The sequence below is a fragment of the Pteropus vampyrus genome, unplaced genomic scaffold (genome assembly GCF_000151845.1).
Source record: "Pteropus vampyrus isolate Shadow unplaced genomic scaffold, Pvam_2.0 Scaffold26, whole genome shotgun sequence".
Lineage (NCBI taxonomy): Eukaryota > Metazoa > Chordata > Mammalia > Chiroptera > Pteropodidae > Pteropus > Pteropus vampyrus.
In genome coordinates, this window is record NW_011888807.1 from 12,815,053 (window position 1) to 12,834,963 (window position 19,911).

Sequence of the window (19,911 nt, forward strand, 5' to 3'; positions counted from 1 at the left end):
TGACATGTCTATCACTTTATATAATTTCAATATTCTAGGCATGGGTCTTGTCTCTGTAATTTGATGGACTGCTCACTCACTAAACCATTTTATGTTCTATTAGAAAACAAAGATTGATGATCTTATTTTCCTCCTTGTTAAGGAGCTTTAGCAAAGCCAAAAGCATCAACTAATTTTTAAAGGCAGTTGAAATATAACTAAAAAAATATTACACATATAGTTAATCTCCTAAGTATGTTACATTGAAACAAGGCTATAAAAGCACCTAAATTTGAGTACACTTGAGCAGAATCATGAGATCTAGGTACAATAGGAAACTGCCTCAGTTTATCATTTCTCTCCGTTCCCTCAATTCTTGCTCTAAATCTTCATGAAACAGCCTCCCAACTTAAGTCTATAAGGGCCTCAAAAGCCACATCCAGGCCTCTTCCCTGTGGTCTTTATGCTGTTACAGCTGTTTGCCAGCTGTTTTCCTGAAGGGACTGCAGATGGGAGCTTGCTGGTACTTAAGTTCTATTTTTCTAATTAAAGGCAGTTCATTATTAGAACTAACATGTGGTAAGTCACACCACAATGAGAACAAAACCGATTGATCTCAACTCTAGTATGTTTCCCCAGGACAGAGTAGAAATATCGCTTCTGAGCATCTGGATTAAAGTTGTTGCTAGTGCTTTTAGCCCAGTGTCTCTACTCCATCTTTTGTAATGAATATGACATTCGCGCTTTCCCATCTTCCTTTGACTAAGACATGCCGATTTGGAGTTTTCTAGCCTTTATTTTTATCAATGATTAAAATCGTTTGTATTTGAATAAAAGAAACTTAGTAATAGCTCTTTACTTTTTAAATCTACTCTTATTCTACTACATGTTGTTTGATTTTTTTAACAATTAAAATCTTATTAAATGACTTTTTTCTTTTTTAAAGTAAACCCTGAATTAACAGAAATTTTTCAAAGATCCACTCTTACAAAAACTATAGAAAATATGTTAATATTGATATCTCAGGCCATTTCATCTTTGAATAATTAGCCACTTAGAAAATCAGAACTTAATGGAAAAAAATATGATTCCATGTTATTACTATTCGTCTGACTTTATTCATTGCTCAGCTTAGATACCTAGGTCCTGACATTCTGTTGCTATTTATTATTAGGTATTCTGTGAATATTGATGAAAAGACAGAAAAATATCTGTTGGTAATTAGGGGAGAGAACGAAGCAAGCAAATGAGCTGTAGGAGAGATTTATGATGTTAGGCCTCTCTGGATGGAATTGTTACAGTAGATGTGTGCCACAAAATCAAGAGGAAGACACTGGAGATAGTCAACTCCACAATATATGCATAGACATTCAAATACAGGACAACTGAGTGGAGGAAGAGAGAATGGAGACACATAAGCAGGGGCCTGACAATCATAATTCATTAATAACAGCCTGTCCCTCAGCCCACAACGCATTAGGTGTAGTAAGATACCAATGTAAGAACATCTGGCATAAAAACACTGCCATTTGACTGAAAATTCTCAAGTGCCTTAAAAAAAAATAGGGCTCATTGAGTGTACTATGACCTGTTTCATACCACATGTAACTTGGAACTGGTTCAGAAAGGTTAGAAAAGACAAAAGAGACCAGGATAATTCACTGAATTTAAGGGATCCTATGAGAAAAATAATTATAGATTCATTGTCTGTAATTTATATAAGAATCTAAAATGTATCATATTGAAGAAGAATTAAGACCATTTCATCTCAAAATAGCTTTTGATCACGTTATTTTAAAACGAATATTCTAGAATGTGCAGCTACCTATGTTTAAAGAATATGCCAAATCTAAAATCTGAACACTGGGGCACTTGAATAATTGGGCTGTTTCCAACTTCTAAGAATGTTCAAGAAACATCATTTTACTCTAAGCCACAATTTTATAGAAGCGGTGGCTAAAAACACTTCTGTTCTTTTTTAAAAATCATTTTTATGCTTCTTTTGTTGTTAGTTATATTAGTTCTTCCAGCAATTATTTTCATCTGCACCTGCCTTTCTGATGAAAACTAGTAATTTCATTGTGCCTAAAACATTTCAGTGGACAAGTACAAATTATGTATGTTCAGTGATTTAATGCAACAGTGCAAGTGTAATAGATCGTATCTGTATCATATTATATTTTAGGTTCCAGCAATTAAATAATAGAAAGGAACTTCAGAAAATATGTCTACAGCTCATTTGTTTTAGATGATAATCCATAGTGCAATTAATTGCTATAAGATCACAATTAATGATATGACTTGTAAAATTAATTTATGGCTTTATTGCTTTTTTGCTATTTATTTTGCAGCTAAATTTGTACACATTCTATTGTCCAAAATTCTGTTTAAAATTAACAACAAAAAAAGTGTTTTTCTCTATATACATATATGAATTATAAGACCGTGTTTATAGAAAATAATTAACCCATGGGTAATAGAAAAAAATTTAAGACCAAATATAAAATACTTTAATTTTATTTCTTTTCAAGGGAGTCAAGGGCACAAGAAAGGGGCCCGGACACCCAAAGTACCAAAACAGGGTGGCATGAACTGGGCAGACCTGCTTCCTCCTCCCCCGGCGCATCCTCCTCCTCATAGCAATAGTGAGGAGTACAGTATATCGGTAGATGAAAGGTAAGAGGAATTTCAGAACGGACGTAGTTGGGATAGTACAACTCTTTACAATTGTATTAAGTAATCGTTAAACTAGATCGCCGAGAGGAGACTGATTCCTAAGATCCTCAAACATTTGTCTCTAAATAAAACTTTATTGAATTATTTTTCTCAGCAGGACTTAAAAACCCTCCTCAGTGGTGCCAAAAAAAGGTATTTGTTCCTTGGAAGCTTCTTTTGGAACCAAGAATCATGAATCATGACTATAAATAAATATACACACACACACGTACACACATATATAATCTATGTGTTTTTACATTATATACATATAATGTGCATATATAATGAGTATATACAAGATCACATATCTAATCACATATATGTGATTTTGTCATCAGTCATATAAATGATTTGTGATTTTCAAATATCAGAACTTCTATTTCACATCTCCGAATTTTCATAAAATAATTATATGGATTTATACAATAGCTATGGTATCCTGATAACTGTTTATTCTTGGATATTATCAAATTATGCTGAAAACTAGGAATTTAAACTTTATTGAATTGTCTCTCATAAGGATTTAACAAGTATAAATAGTCCACATGACAGCAGTTAGACAGTTAGTGTGCTTCTTCCTCTCTGCAGATTCTGTAGAACTGGACATGGTACTTCTCAACAAAACAAAACAGCTGGTGAACAATAGAGGAAAACTCATTTGATATAGTGAATCAACAAGAAAAAACATAAAATCTATGTGAAAATGCAGTATTTTTAGTGACTATTATAAAAATAAAGATGTTCTTTTATTCTACACACACATGCTCACGCACGCACACTCATACACACACCAGTTTTACAATTCCAACTATTCTGGGAAGCAAAACCTCTGTATTTTTATTTTCCAGTTACTTAATTAGCAAATACTGAGCCATTGCTCCTAGGAGAAATACAGGGTTAGGTTCCTGTGAGCCTCTGGTTATATTTTCATCAACCGATTCAAATATAACCTTGTTTTATATCTGTTTTTGTTTAAAGATACTATATTTAGCATGTGTTATTGACTCATTAACATTGAACTCACAGCCAACAGCACTATAAGTCATTCTTAAACAAAGTTATCCAATATACATCTTTTCTTCATTAAGGCGCATTGCAGCCTTTTTGCTTTTAGGAACACTAGACATCAGTAAAGTACTGTTATTTCAGGGCCATTTTAAACAGGGAAGTCCCCAATATAAAGAGGAGGGAGAGGGGAAGGGGGAGGGGGGAGGGGGGAGAGAGAGAACAATGTGACACTTATAGACCATGAAAAGGATACTTGTTTACAAAATGAAAGCTGAAATAAGAAAGCAATGTCACCTTGTTTGACCCCTGCTAGTAATGTACTCATCAGGTGACTCAATTTTTTCACCTCTCTGCACATGTCTATTGAATGACCATGAGAGTGCCATGAGTATTGACTTTAGGGTTATAGATAAATTTAAGTGAGGTGAATTTGTAAATATGGAATCTGCAAATAATGAAGTTGACTGTACTTTTAAAAATTCATTTTCTAGGCTATGATCATCATACTTACTGGTATTTTAGTCCACAAAAACAAACAAACAAAAAACAACAAAGACTGACATGAAATATGTAGATATAGTTAGAGGGGGGGTGGGGAAGGAGATATGACTGTGCCCCACAGGGAAATACTAAGTATAACTGGGAAAAATGGAGGCTTCCTGGTCTGCTGGATTTTGTTCTTGACCTTGACAAATGAGAAGGTTCTCAATCAAGACAAAAGATTTTATGGACATTGGGACCACACAGAGATGTGACTCCTGGAGAGCTAACACGAAACACATGGTAGGGAGTGAGAGGAAGCTGGGAAAGCGAATGTAAGCCAGACTATGCAAATACTTGAATGTCTTGTTTAGGACTTATATTTTATTCTCTACACAATGAGAGCCGTTTATTACTTTGGAGCAAATGAATGAGCTGGGAGTGATGTGTATTACAATAAACTAATTTTGGAAGGAATGTAAGGATAGAGAAAGAGTGACTGGAAGCAAAGAGATTAATTAAAAAGTTATTACAGTAGCACATACAACAGATTTAATTTTTTTTTTTTAAGATAGACTAGAGATGAACTAGGGAACAGTTTGAGTTAGAAGAATAAATAATTCAAAGATGACTGCAAGATTTCTAGTTTAGATAAGTGAGCAAATTGCTATGTCATTTGTCGATAGAGGAAACATAATAGTGGATTAGTAAAGTAAAAGAAGATACAGAGAAATCAGATTTTACCAAACCTTAATTTTCCCGAGTTCAGGTAAACAAGGCAGTGGTGAAGAATGGACTAGAGAGGCGGGTAACGAGAACATAGTTTGTATAATGCAGTAAATCACAGCCATTCTAATCAATAACCTATGAACTGGTGTCAGAGAAAAGAAAAAGTCATGAATGTATTCCAGGTCCAACTAGAGCTTCCACATAACTAGCAGAGGAATAACAAGGGCATTTTATTGGTTATTATTTTATACTGTTTTTCATTCATTATCCTAAATGCAATTCAACTACTTCATTTTGTGTTTGACTAAAAAAAAAAAAAAAATAGTGATTTATTATAATCTTAGAAGAAAAGTAGGTTGTATTGGATTAAATTAAAAATTTGATCTCTGATAAACTTCCCTCTGAAAAGATTTTCAAAAATAATTTTTTTCAGAATTTAGCATATTATCTTTGGGTCATCTACAAGCACACTTGAGTTGTCCTTTAGTTTAGAGATTATTTTGACTAAAAGGGATAGAATCTATCAAACACATTTTAGAATTACTAAATTATACTAAATTAAATATATTTTTTGTATTGCTTGACTTCTCAGAGCCTGTAAGAGGCTGATTTAAATTATAATCCCTCAGAGAAAAAAATATATGTAGCAATTTACAAACCTTTGTGATAGTGAATAATTTTTTTAACAATACCTTCTTAAGGTGGCCCAACACATTCAAATTAAAAAAAAAAAAAAAGTTAAAAACTGACACTCCTTTAACTATACAAATAGTTTATTTGAATAACCTGAAGTAAGTCTAAGTTCCTGATAATCTGTTTCAGCTATGACCAAGAAATGCCATGTCCGGTGGCACCAGCAAGGATGTATTTGCAACAAGACGAACTAGAAGAGGAAGATGAACGAGGACCCACTCCCCCTGTACGAGGAGCAGCTTCTTCCCCAGCTGCTGTGTCTTATAGCCATCAGTCCACTGCCACCCTGACCCCCTCTCCACAGGAAGAGCCCCAGCCTATGTTGCCGGATTGCCCAGAGGAGATTGGCCACATGCAGCACCAACCTGACAGGAGGTACCATTGTCACTAGCCTTTTTTACTCATATCAGAAAGTTTCCACTCCTAAGTAGCATTTATAGAATGCTATTACATGAATTACTTTTCATATCACGTGAGCTTTTTTCCAGTATCATCACACAGTAAGTCCTGGTAATTAACAAATCACGTAGTATTATTGACCAGAACATTAGATGAATTGATCCTAGTGAACTTGCAACTATAAAATAATATGCATTAATACTCATCCACTTATGATAATTGCATTTATAAACACATGGAGATTACGTAGTAAATATATAGTTTGCTAATCTTGCACATTTCATTGATGGCAGGTGTTTTTGTATTTTAGTTTTCTTTATGCATTTGGTCTATAAAAAGTAGAATTTTTCCTCTTTTTAAATTAAGTCCACAGAATGATTTGTTCCCTCATAGCTGTAATGTTGCACAATAAGTTTAATATATTCATTTTGCATTGATATCAGCTACCTTTATTTTGATTTTGATATTAAAATGGAGTCTTTTTGTCCAGTTACTAAATCTTGTGTATGTCTTAGACTTTTTTAATCTATATATTCAGCATCGCCAACCAATACATTTCTGTTATTTACAAATACTTCATTTGTCATTTCTGTCACATGAAAGCTGTCACTGCATCATCTTAGCTTCTCTCTCGTTGTCGATGATTTTGTTTGCACTATTTTATTGCATTTGACACATTATATGTATATGACTTCGTGTATTTCTAATATCGCTTTGAACTGAGTATACTCTGCCTCAGAAGATCTCCCGTCAATATTTTTGAATGAATAATAAATTCTGGTCTCTGCTGCTTGAATTCTATTAAAATAGAACTTGCAATGTTTATTAACTATTCTATCAGTAAGAGGTTATTACCAAATTCAAATCACATATTTTCTAAAATGAAGAAAGTAGTTAAACCTTCTTCTATGAGACAAAGAGGGAAGTTGGACTGTCATACATTTAAATTTAATATGATTAAAGCACGGAGCTTCACGAAAATTGAGAACAAATAAGGTATCTCTTTTCCCTTTTAAGGTCACAGTCTTTGGCATTCTTTCTTATTCAAAGCAAATGAGAGGCTAATAGATGCTATTAGCTCTGAAATACCTTAGCATTCTTCTATCATTCTCTTGAACTGCCTATTTCCTCACCAATCCCTTCTGTGTTACAAGCAGAACCCAGTATCTTCCTAACAAGCCTCTTCTTTTGTGTTCCTTTCTGTCATCCTCTCCACCTTCCTCAAAACAATCAAAACTTGGTTCACCTTTATTTATCTTGACTTTCCAGCCTATTTCTCGTCATTCCATCCTTTTTTCTTCACTGTTAACCTTACTACTTTTTAAACTTTTCTTAGCCTCTCCTTCTAGTTATCATGCTCTCTTTTTTTTTCCTATTCCTTAGGGTTATTTAACAAATTTTGTCTACCCGTTCCCCATTTACACCTCAGCTCATTGCATTTTGGCCTCTACTATTTTGCTTCTTTGCTTCCATCATCTACTGCAAGTAACTTCCTAATGGTCACTCTAAAGCTTCTCAATCTTTATCGGACATAAGCTTTCTACAGTGATGGCAATTTTAGAAGTTGTGAGAGTCAAATGGGATATTGTATATAAAGTATCTGAAGCAGGGTAAATACACAACAGATATTAATTCCCTAATGTCCTCACCCTTATATTATCACTCCATCACTTGATTCAATTATTATTTATATTTTGATGGCTTTCAAATTTATTTAGCTGGCCCAGCCCTTTTTATTGAGTACCACTGTGATATTTTCACTTAGACATCTCAGACTGCACATGTCCAAAACCAAATCCTTTGTTTTTGTACTTAACATTTCAAATGTGTTCTTTCTCCTCATACATCGGTGATCTTATTTAGAATTATAAATCCTCATTTATCTCATTAATGTATTAAAAATAAAATAGCCAAATGAATAGGCAAAATTATAAAAAAAGTTCTCATTTTGAAATCAGCTTGATATTCTAGTGTTTATTTTTTTTCTGTTGTCTTCCAACTATTCCCAAAATTAAATTGCTCACCAAGTCCCTTTTCAACTCTTAACTCCAAAATGTCTCATGATTTTTTTGTTCATTTCTTATTCTTATAGCTGCTAGAGAAGGCCGCCAGTCCATACTGCCATATCCTTGAACTGATCTTCACTTTTCATATCTTCCCTTTTTTGTCTACTTTCCACATTATCTTTCTTTACACATAAGTCTATCAATTTTAGTCCCCATTCAGAGTCAAGTCTTACTATTTTAGCCCAATATTAAAAGATTTCACAATCCTTTCCCTTTTCCTTCCTCCCTCCCTCCCAATTCCTCCACACACCCACTTTTCTAATTAATCTGTTTGAAATTCCCTGAATTTGTCTTAAATGCACCAATTTCCATGTCAGCAATGGCACTTTCTGGCCCACAGAGGCTGCTCTGGAGCTAGCAAGTGGAACAGGCCACTCTTGCCTCACATGGCCACCACCAAAATGCTCAGCTTGCTTAGTGTCCTCTTGAAGCACTTGAGTCTTGCTCATGCTGTTTCTTTGGTTGTCTGGCAAGCACTTCTCACCTTTCTAAGCCCTTTTCAAATGTACCACCTCTTTGAAACTCCTTTCTGGTCCCCCGGCAAAGTCAACCATCCTTTTCTTTATTCTTCACGATGGTCTATTCATAGCTCTGCTATAATACTAATCCATTTTTAGGTTTCAGTAGCATTTGCTGTTTGTATCTCTGTTTCCATATTTAAGTTAAAACCTCCTTGAGAGAAGATTTGATGTTTTACTCATGTTGTTGAGGTCTACAAAGCTTCCTTCAGTAAGTGTTTGATTAATAGAATCTGATACTAGAAAATTTTGGAGCTTACCTACTCCTGCTGTTTTAGTGGGTATGAATGCTTTTATGAACTTGATGTGGACATGCATAATTGGGAAATGCACTTAAAATACAGTCTGACTAAATTCAGCCTTTTAAAAAATAACTATGATTTTCAGTCTTTAAAGGTAGTAAGAATTTTATTTCCGGGACTGTTGCTGGAGATAACACTAGGCACTAATAAAAAGTAGATAAAAGCCCACTAAACACAAAACTATTATTGTTCCTTTATGATGAAGTTATAATCAACTATAGAAATTTTTGACAATAAAGATATGCAAAATGAAAATGTAAAAATACCAATGATCTATGTAGTCAGAAATAGTCACCATTAAGTAAAACCTCAGTAAAGATATTTCCAGTTCTTCATCTCTATACATACTCACATTGTTTTGACTTTGTGATGTGCCAATATTATTTTATAAGCTACTATTTTCAATGAATAGTGTATTTTTTCACATCAACAATTTTTCTAGATACTCGTAAACAAATGTGTGCTATGATTTATTTAAACACTTCCTTAATGTTGGACATTAAAGTTGTTCCTACTTCTTTGATACTGTATACAGTGCTATCATTCCCATATCTAGCTAAATCCTTGAGTGAAGCCTTGACCTATTCAAATGCATGCCCCATCAGTAGATGACTTCTGTTTCTCATCATCCTGCTACTCCCCTGTTGATGCACTCATTAAAAATAGATAGCTACTTCTCTACAGATTTCATTCTAGAGCATCAGACCCTTATATCCAAGTACTCATTACGGCAGATTTTTACTGCTTAAATATCACTCAGAGTGATACACAAATCTCCAGTCATAAAGTCACTTTCCTACTTCTGACAGCCATTTTCTCTTGCCTGTATTACTATAATGGTCCATAAGTGGGCTTACTGCCTTTAGCCTTGCCCATTCTTTAATCTTCCTGCTACAGAATGTACAGAGGCATTTTCCTAAAATGCAACACTGATCAGTTCTTTCCATTGCTTAAAATCTCTCAATAGCTTTCCATTTCCCTTAGAATAAAGGCAAGATTCCTTAATATAGCAATCAAAGCCCTTTGTGATCTGACCCCTGCATGCCTTCTTATCTATCCATTGCCACCCGCCTCTTCACTGTTCTTGTTACCTTCACTCTAAGTTTCTTCCAGTTCCTGGAATGACCAGTGTTCTTACCCACCCTGAAGTTTTTCCACTTGTCGTCCCATCTTCCTGGAACACCATTACCCCCTCTCTACTTTGGAGCTAACAGTTATGTGTCCTCTAGATCCAAGATTAAGTGGCAGACATGCTTCACAGAATCTTTCCCTGATGTCCCAACTCTGAGGTAGGATCCAATTCTATGTGTTTTCACAATACCCTAGACATCCTCTGTCATGGAGCTTTGTGAATACTGCATTATCACTGCATATTTAATTAATTGTCTGTCTCTTCCACTGGACTGTAAGTCCTTTCAGGCTGAATTTCTAACATTGTCTCACTTCTGCCACATTCTATTGGCCAGAGCACTCACGAGATTCACTCAATTCCCCTCTCTTGATGGTGAACTGGCAGGTTCTCATCCCAGAAAAGCATATGAGATGTTTATTGATTAGTAACATATATAAATAGCGTGATTTAAATTAAGAAATTACAGAATTGAGACCATTGTAACACTGCAATGTTTAAATGAATAAATATTTCAGACTTGCATTATTATTGCAATTTTGGCATTCTAATGAGCTTCTAGGATATTCTTTTTTTTTGTCTACAACTAGACAAACTGTGTGACCAACATGATAGAAATCTTTCTTCTCTTTTTCATATAATAACTATGAAAATAATATATTAAATTTATTTACATATATTATTTCAAAAAGTGTCTGGTCCTATTGAGTTTACTGTTAATATTTAGTAAAACATCTCTTGAAAAGTGAAAGTAATTTTTATGTATGGGATAGGAAAATTACTGATATTTTATTAATAAAAACAAATTGAGTACATTTGGAAGGAAAAAAAGTAAGAAAGCCAAGGCAAATTAAATATGTTGTATATTTACAAACTGTTTAATAGTTAATTATACAAAGAATTGAAGCTATACCAGTTTCAGAAAAAAACTCAAAGGTATGCATTTTTCTCTGTTTGTCTTTTGCCTGGTAAATGGTATGTGCTGAACTATATAAACACCTGCTTTCATAAATTAATGGCATTGTTCCCTTCTTTTCTTGAACATGTTTATGAAGGCATAATTTTTGCAGGGGCCTAGAGTGTTGTGATTCGCAGTTGTATACTTGTACATTATTTCAAAAGACATTGAAAACCCTCAGGGAAAAATCTAGAGGGTGGAGGGAGGTTCATTTGTGGCAAGTCCCACTTGAGTGCAGCATCTTGAAATAGCTTTTTGTTTTCAAATAGAATATATTACATATTTCAAACTGTACATGTTTATCACACATTCCCTGGGTTTGCCTTATTTACAGATGGTTTGAATAAATTTTTCTGTCTTTCCTCAGCATTTGCATAGGGTGGTAATAGTCAGGAGCCAGCCCTTGTTTAACAGGAAGATGTTTTTACTCCACCGAATGTGATTTATCCAAATACAACAATGCTGGCATCTTTTTAGAGTGAAGTTGGCTGTTCTGCAACCCCTTATTGATGGTCAAAATAGTCCCTTTCGTGCTAAAAGGCTTACATGTCTTTAAAAAAAGAAGTTTCTTGTGGTATTTTGGATGTGCATGCTGACAAAGACTAAATTGACTTTTAAGTACGATATTTTTTTGCAATATAAATTAAACAAAGGTTTTCTTCCTATGTGTATAACACACTCCATATTGAAACAATTACCCATTTTAAAATCTTAAATAACTTCAGCTTTGGCACATTCTTCATATTTCTTCTAGTGCCACACACAGTTACATTACAAACCACCCACAAATAAAAAATAACACATTATATTAAAGAATTATGTCTCTCTCTCTCTCTCTTGCTCTCTCATATGTATATATAAATATATATATATATACACGCACACACAGAAATAACACATTATATTAAAGAATTATGTTTCTCTCTCATATATATATATAAACACGCACAGACACAAATAGTGTGTATATATTACATATGTATGTATGTATATGCATAGGCATATGTGTATATGAATATATATGTAATAATATCATTCCTAGAAGTAAGATCATGACCTTGGAAATGAAATGCAGGATTAAATTCTAAATTTGATACATACTAGTTGTTAGGAACTTTGGCAAAGTCCTTAATTCCTCTGAATTTTAATATCCTCTTCTGTAAAATGATAATAAAAGAAGTACCTTGGAAAGTTATGAGAATTAAATGAGTTGACATTGTAAAATATACTCATTACAAAATAGTTGCTCAAAAAATGAGTTATTTATAGTATTTTAATAATCATTTATTTTTAATGCTTTTCCATTTGTGTTAATAAAACATGTTTATTGATGTGTCTCAATTCATTGGGATAAAAAGCAAAAATGTTTTTCTTTGAACATCTGCCATCCCACCCTAAAAACTATGCTATATTAAACTTCTCTTTTTCTCTCTATAGTAGGTCTCTTAGTTAAGTATTGAGCAGATCCTATATTGTTTTGTTTGTATGCTTTCTTTTAATTTAAGACCCAGTCCTATTAATTTTAAAACCGTAATTGTGCATTTCCAGACATCCTGGCAGTTTGCACCTGTCTGTGGATATGGTGGCATGGAGTAAATGGGCATGTTCTGCTTTTAACTTTCCTCCTTCCGCTTCTTCCAGGTTCACTGTCCTAAATGCTAAAGCAAGGAAGAGGGAACATAAAAAGGGCAGACTGAATGATGATGCAGTCATCACCTTGGTTAGCCCTAATGAGTATTTTATTTCATATTGCTCCCTGAGTATCATAAGGATACTGAGGGAAAAGGGCTGACACCAAATTACTCTACTGATGAAGGACGCAATCCTGGGCAGCATCTCTAGGCATTTGTAGTCCCTGAACAATTTAGCCACATCTTCAGGTGGACTACCAGTGAGTGGCATTCATATCCTAGTTTCCCAAGCCATGGATGTCACCATAGGACACTAGATACTAATCTCATCTACCTTCTAATACTAGCGCTCAAGTTGGCAGGCTTGTGTGGAATCTATCATTTTTCTTCTCAGGAGTTCAGAATTTGATGAAGCATTTTCATGACTCTTCCAAACGATATTCCTACCCACGTCATTTCCTTCTTAGAAATTTCTAAGAAAGAAATAGACTTTCTTAGAGAGCATTGTGACTGTGGAGCAAGTCACTGACTAAGTAGTCCTCTAACTAGAAATCACTATATCCCTTCCCTTTGTTCAGGCACTTTCCTTATTTAAGTGATAATCTCTTGGCATTCTCCTCCCTGGGGAATAATTTCTTTCCATAAACCTTGCTTTTCACTAATGTCTAAACACTCTCTACTATCTTAGTATCTTATATTCACTATGGGTGATGGTGTTGGATGGTAGTTAAAGGATTGCTTTGAACTAATCTGTTCTCCAGCTCTGTGGAAAGATGGTTGAAACTAGTTATTGGTAACTCTGTGAATTTAAATTGTAGGATACAGCCTTATTTTGTCCTCAGCTTTAGTCCTTAACTAATTCCAAGACATCAAGAAGAGTACCTTGAAGCATTTTGTAAAAAGATAGGTAGAATAATGGTAATAGTGATAGACTTGAAAATAGCTAATAATCTTTAGTGAAAGTCATAAGGGAGTAATTCAGAGAAATATTGCTCTTGGCTCTCAGCTTTTTTTTTTTTTTTAACTAGAATAAAATCTAAAAGAAACTGTCATATGCTGAATGTGTAATTTTTTAATCCTATGAAATTCTGCTCTTGGCTCTCAGCTTTTTTTTTTTTTTAACTAGAATAAAATCTAAAAGAAACTGTCATATGCTGAATGTGTAATTTTTTTAATCCTATGAAATTCTACTCTATAGTCAAAATGAATATTTGCTTATAATGGTACGAGTGACAATGAAGGAAGAGGAAAGGCACAGTTTGTACGTTTATAGATCAGTGTGTTTCAGGACTGATGTCTGTTGTCTTTGGTAATAATAAGCTGTCAATAATATCTAGTATGCTTTAGGACAAATACATAGGCATCGATGTCAAAATAGTATCACTTCCCCTTTTGTAATTGAACATAATCCAAATGACAAAGCATAAAGAGACTTATAGATAGCTGAGTATATTTCTATTAAAGTTGAATCAAAAGGTAGCTCGGGTTGGTTAAAAGTGCCTCTGGTTTTAAGGTAAATTTCTTACAACTCAAAATAAAATATCTTAGACATTCTCTGATTTCCTGTCGTTCCCTCTTCCCCCCAATAAACTAGATACACGGAAGCAAAGTTCAAATAGGTGTGTTTTAAATTTCTTGATAAACTTATCCTTTTGTGAGCTGAGTCCTATGCGTTTATTTACCTTCCTACAGACGGCAGCCCGTGAGCCCGCCTCCACCTCCAAGGCCGATTTCTCCACCGCATACCTATGGCTACATTTCAGGACCCCTTGTCTCAGATATGGATACGGATGCGCCAGAAGAGGAAGAAGATGAAGCCGACTTGGAAGTGGCAAAGATGCAGACCAGAAGGCTTTTGTTACGTGGGCTTGAGCAGACCCCGGCATCCAGTGTTGGGGACCTGGAGAGCTCAGTCACTGGATCCATGATCAATGGCTGGGGCTCAGCCTCGGAGGAGGATAACATTTCCAGCGGGCGCTCCAGTGTTAGTTCTTCTGACGGCTCCTTTTTCACCGATGCTGACTTTGCTCAGGCGGTTGCGGCAGCCGCAGAGTATGCTGGTCTGAAAGTGGCACGGCGCCAAATGCAGGATGCTGCTGGTAAGTCGTACGCTTTTCACTGACCTTTCACTGAAGAGAACACTCAATCTGTATATGTCAGTCGCTGATTATCTCCTATAATCTTACGTCCTAGGTGAAATGCAACTATTATTACTGTCCTTTTTTTCTTTTTTTTCTGCCTAAGGAAACTAAGGTCCAAGAATTTGACATAGCCTAATTATTCCCTTTTTCTTGACAAGGATTTTTTAAATCTTCTATTTTATTTTTATTTAATAAGTCATATAATGTGAGTAAAGCTACCCTAGAAGTCTTCATTTTTAAGACTGTCATAACAAATATATATACAATTCCTTTAGGTATGCATACAGTCAATTAAGTGAGGTTTGTGTTATATGTTCTTTTTAAGATGTAAAACATCATCAAAATAAAATGTATTATGGTAGTTCTGTTATCCCATTTAATTAGAAATTCTCTCAGAGAAATAGATTAATATCCAGGGGTCCAGTTAGCCATTGGAGACAAAGCTATTTCTCCTTCATTCCTATTCTGTTCATGCCTTCTCAATTAGAATATTAATTTAATTACAAAGATATAAAGATATTTGTAATATACATATATTTCCAATTACAAATATGTTCTATACTTAAACATTGTTAATTTTAATCTAATAATTTGGAGAGCAAGTTAATCTAAATGAGTATTTATATATTTTTCTAAGTTCCCTTTTCATTGCCAGTAGCCCATTTTTAATTACTATACATCCTTTCTTATGTTTCAACCCATTTTTGCTCATCTTCTACCCTCAACCTGTTTTAGAAAGTAAACAGTATGAGAAAGAAAATCACTTAAATTTAAATCATACATTTATAACATGATTTGCATTTTTGTAGAATAGAATATATACATACATACACTCATATACATGTTTGTGTACTTCTGGTAGCCAAGAAATACACACAGTAGAGTAAAATAATATAGCCATCAAGAAAGAGATATATTTCTAAGAATGAAAAGACTATCACAACAAATCAATAATTGGTATTTTGTTGTTTTATTTTTCTTATTGTAATAACTATCACATCAGCAGTTTCCATGTTCTCTTCAGATACTGGACTGGTCATTATTTCTTATCAGTGTAGAATATATTTAGAGAAAATTTAACTCACATCATAAAGTGACTTTTATATATTATTTATCAGGAATGTATTACAGAAAAAAATGTCTGATAGCGCTCAACCAATTATTGTAGAATATATACTTTATTTTATTCAGACCTATAGTTTATGGTTTTCAACCAAGTCCCTCCCCCCAGTAGCTGCTGAATATAAGTATGCAAAGCTGCCCTTCTTTCCTAATAAATAAATAACATCTAACTTTATATATAGCTTTTGTTTCTCTGTATTTCCTTATTTTTTAATCTTCTGTAAAAAAAAATAAGTGAAATTAAACATCTCAAACTACTGCTTTCAGATTGCATTAGGGTGTATTTCATTCAATTCATTAAATAAAGGAAACATGGAAATAACATTGAAAATTCATCTATGAACAACCGTATACCCCAGCAGTAGATGGCCTTATGCAATAGAATGAATAATGGGTTCGGTTTCAGCCCTAATTCTCTTTTTTCATGGATATGTAACTTTAATTGTAATAGTCTCCATCATAGCTAAAGAGAGTTTGGTTTAATATTTTATCGTGTTGTAATTTAGTGGCACTTCTGGTTTTAGTTTGGCTCATAATTATAAGGAACTAAACATGCATTGGCCTCTGCCTATTAAAATGTTCTTTTCAGGAAAGGGTCCTGCTTATCATATGACTTGAAATTAATATGAATGAATTATCCTATCACATTGCTTCTCACTTGGCTGCATTAATGTCTATTATTTAATATGCTTCAGTTAGCATCTTTAAATGTGTTGATTTCACTATATGTGAATTCTCCTGTTTATAGCCAAAAGACATGTTGTCTATGTCTGTTTGAAGTTTCTTGTCAAATAACAGAGAGTTCTGGATTTGTTTCTCTGGAATTTCTAATAGCCAAAATAGAGAAGATCAAGTAAGTGTAGGGCCACTAGAACTCCATTGCTGTTATGGATTAAATATGTGGTGCCTTTATAAAACAATGTCTCCGTAAGACACCTAGAGAATTTGAGAGCCCTGAAATGTATGTTATCTGATTAACAAATTTAGTTATCACTGGCACCTGAGAATATTATCCCTCCAAAACCAAATACAAGCATACCTTGTTTTGTGCTTTGCTTTATTGCACTTCACAGATGTACTTTTTACAAATTGAAGGCAAGGCCCTCCACCAACAAAATGAGTATGACTTTTTTTTGTGATACTTGTTTTGTTGTGGTGGTTTGGAACCAAACCCACAATATCTCTGTGGTATGCTTGTAATCAAAAAATACCTCTGCCACCATCAAAAATCATAAAAGTCTCTGGAAGTGTCACTTTCTCCCAAACCGGCAAGTTTCTATATTGTGATAGAAAAGAGGCGTAGGTAATTTTTGGCACATCTAAATTTGTGAGCTAGCTTAATTTCAGGCCACCTTAAGAGAAAATATTTGAGAATGTATTAAGATAATAGGAATATGGCTTCAAAAAATAGCATAAACATATATTTAATTAAAATAGAAGATGTAATTAGTACTCTTCATTGTTAGAACACGAATTTCTTAAGGACTCTAGCTATTCCTCTTGAGAAAGCGACATTGAATATATTATGCAAAAATTTAATTAGTATTTTTATTTAACAATAACTTTAGTGAAGTTAGTTGCAAATATAATTGGAATGTTTTTCTTTAATAAATAGGTATCATGAACTTTACCAGTATAAAAATATTGTGGTTTAAAAAAAAAGCCTAAAAATGCTTTTAGAGTATTTTTCCCAGTGGATAGCACAAGCAGAGTGACAAATATCTTATTTGCTAGAATTTTTGATTTAAGCTATTTTCTTTAATTAAGGATGTTTCTACTTTTCATGTGTATTTTTATCATTTCTATTGTAATTAAAATCTGTTGATGAGTTTGGCTTTGATTTTTTTTCTCTCAGGCCGCCGACACTTTCATACATCTCAGTGCCCTCGACCTACAAGTCCTGTTTCTACAGATAGCAACATGAGTGCTGCTGTAATGCAGAAGGCCAGACCAGCCAAGAAACAAAAACACCAGCCAGGACATCTGCGCAGAGAAACCTACACAGATGGTAAGTCCATTGAAATGATGAAAACATCTATGAATCGTGCCTATTTACTCTGGTTCTTCGTGACTAGAAAATGTATCCACTGACATTAGAAATTACATTAAACTTCCATTAACAGTAAACCTCATATTACTTATAGGAATGATTGACTTCCATATCTTCTAAGGCATCTCTAGTCCCTGCAATTTTCTAATAAGTTGGTTATTTAAGAAACTAAAACAATGTATACTTTTAATATTTTTAAAAGGTTATTTTGTAATTTCAAATAAATAGGCATTATTATAGTTAAAGTAATGGCATGGGATCAGCCTTCACCAGACTCACTGATAAATCTTCAGTGTCCTCATTTTTTTACCCTCTGGAGAATTTTGCATTTAAATAAAACATAATAAGCTCATGCAAATATTAATTATAACTATAGTGATGTTACAAACAGTTATTTTGTGAACCAAGAGGCAAGCCGAATCATCTTTCTTCGTGCCTTCACACATAATATCGACTCTCACTGAAGAGGTAAGGCTTTTATTCTCAAGGGAGCACAAGAGAATAATGCAAACATTGTGCTGTTGTCTAAAGAAAGCCTTTAATGAAAGTGCCTCAGGTGGCCCAACATTTATTAAACCACCACCTTCTCGTTTTATAAAACAACCCCAAGGGATTTGTTGAAAATTCATGTAAGATAAATTCTCTCAGACTCACCCATCTTGTCAAGTTTGCTACATTTGCTAAAGGTGTGGGAGAAGAAGGGTGTCATAGGCAGCGTTCCTTACTTCTTGGTCCTCTCCAACCACAATCTGATTAGGACTTTCATTACCAGTCAGCAATTTTTCCAAAAGGGCATCATTTGCCATTATCATATGAAAGCCTAATATTATAGATTGTTATCCAAGGTTACAAGCAGGATTTTCTGAGGCACTTCTCCCTGTGATTCCTGCCACTTGACAGAAAAATTTAATACAAAGATCACAGCATGATGAGCACAAGTAATTTTTCAGTGAGTGGCTGTCCATGCTATTATCTGTACTTTATTCGGAGTATTTTCTCTCACTAGCATCTATCTGATATTAGACTACATTAAATACTGGCATGACATAGCGCACCTGGGCCTCCTGGCTTCTGCCCAGGACTCTTTTGTCAGTGAAACTGAGCTGTCAGAATATTATCTGATTTTGAAGGGTTATTACAGTAGTTTTGTGCATGTTTGCCTCTGTGAAGGGACAAACACTAGGTGTAAATCCCCAAACTCTATCAGCAGTTTTACATTTATGGAACCCCTGTAATGGCATTGTACAAGTTTTATAGCTTTTCTATTAGTTTTATTATCTAGAAGAGAGACGCTCCTAAGTGAAAAACTGGTTAAACAGCAAACCTTGATGTAAATACATCAAGGTTGAATACATAAGGTAGAAAGTCTAGCCTAAAGCTTCGTGTAGCTCTCTCTGCCTCTTATTTATACTTGTTTTGAGAGGCTTCTAGCATTGAATGATGCTTTTTAAAAATGCTTTAAATAATGTGTAAGCATGCCAAGTTGAAAGGCATAGCATCACAGTTATAAATTACACTATGCTTGAAAATTGTGATCTATATTTATTGTCTCACATTCTGCAGTACTTATTTCAGTGTGTTTAATAATTAAATGTAAATCGTAACTAATCTCTGAATATATTATTAAGCTGAGTGATGAAGTACCCAAATTTTTAAGTCTATTTCAGAAATACCAAATAAATATATTGAAATATTTATAAAGCCAAAAAGTTAACTTAAAATATTTTTTTATTTCTGTGTTAATTTTATAAAAGTGATTATGCAGAATTATCATACTATAATGTAGAAGCCAATATTTATTTTTTCAAAATTACAAAAATAGACAAAATGGAAATATGACTAAAGCTATTTTTTAATTTTAGCTTTTATTTTCCACATTTTGATAACCAATTATTTTTTAGTTATGTTTATTGTCCTGAGAAGTATTAAATTTATTTCTGGATGCTTTCTGATTTGGTTAGAAAAAAAATAATAAAGTGATGTGTTAT

General features: G+C 33.8%; 1 protein-coding gene across 5 annotated transcripts in view; it reads left to right on the plus strand.

The window, feature by feature from the left end:
• Positions 1-19,911, plus strand: part of ROBO1 (roundabout guidance receptor 1) — a 376,938-nt gene that overhangs the window by 341,958 nt on the left and 15,069 nt on the right. For all 5 annotated transcript variants that reach the window (XM_011356421.2, XM_011356422.2, XM_011356425.2 and 2 more), the window contains 4 exons: positions 2,511-2,655; positions 5,737-5,982; positions 14,303-14,709; positions 17,729-17,881. In XM_011356421.2, coding sequence (XP_011354723.1) covers positions 2,511-2,655; positions 5,737-5,982; positions 14,303-14,709; positions 17,729-17,881 — 951 coding nt within the window. The remainder of the gene's footprint in view (positions 1-2,510; positions 2,656-5,736; positions 5,983-14,302; positions 14,710-17,728; positions 17,882-19,911) is intronic.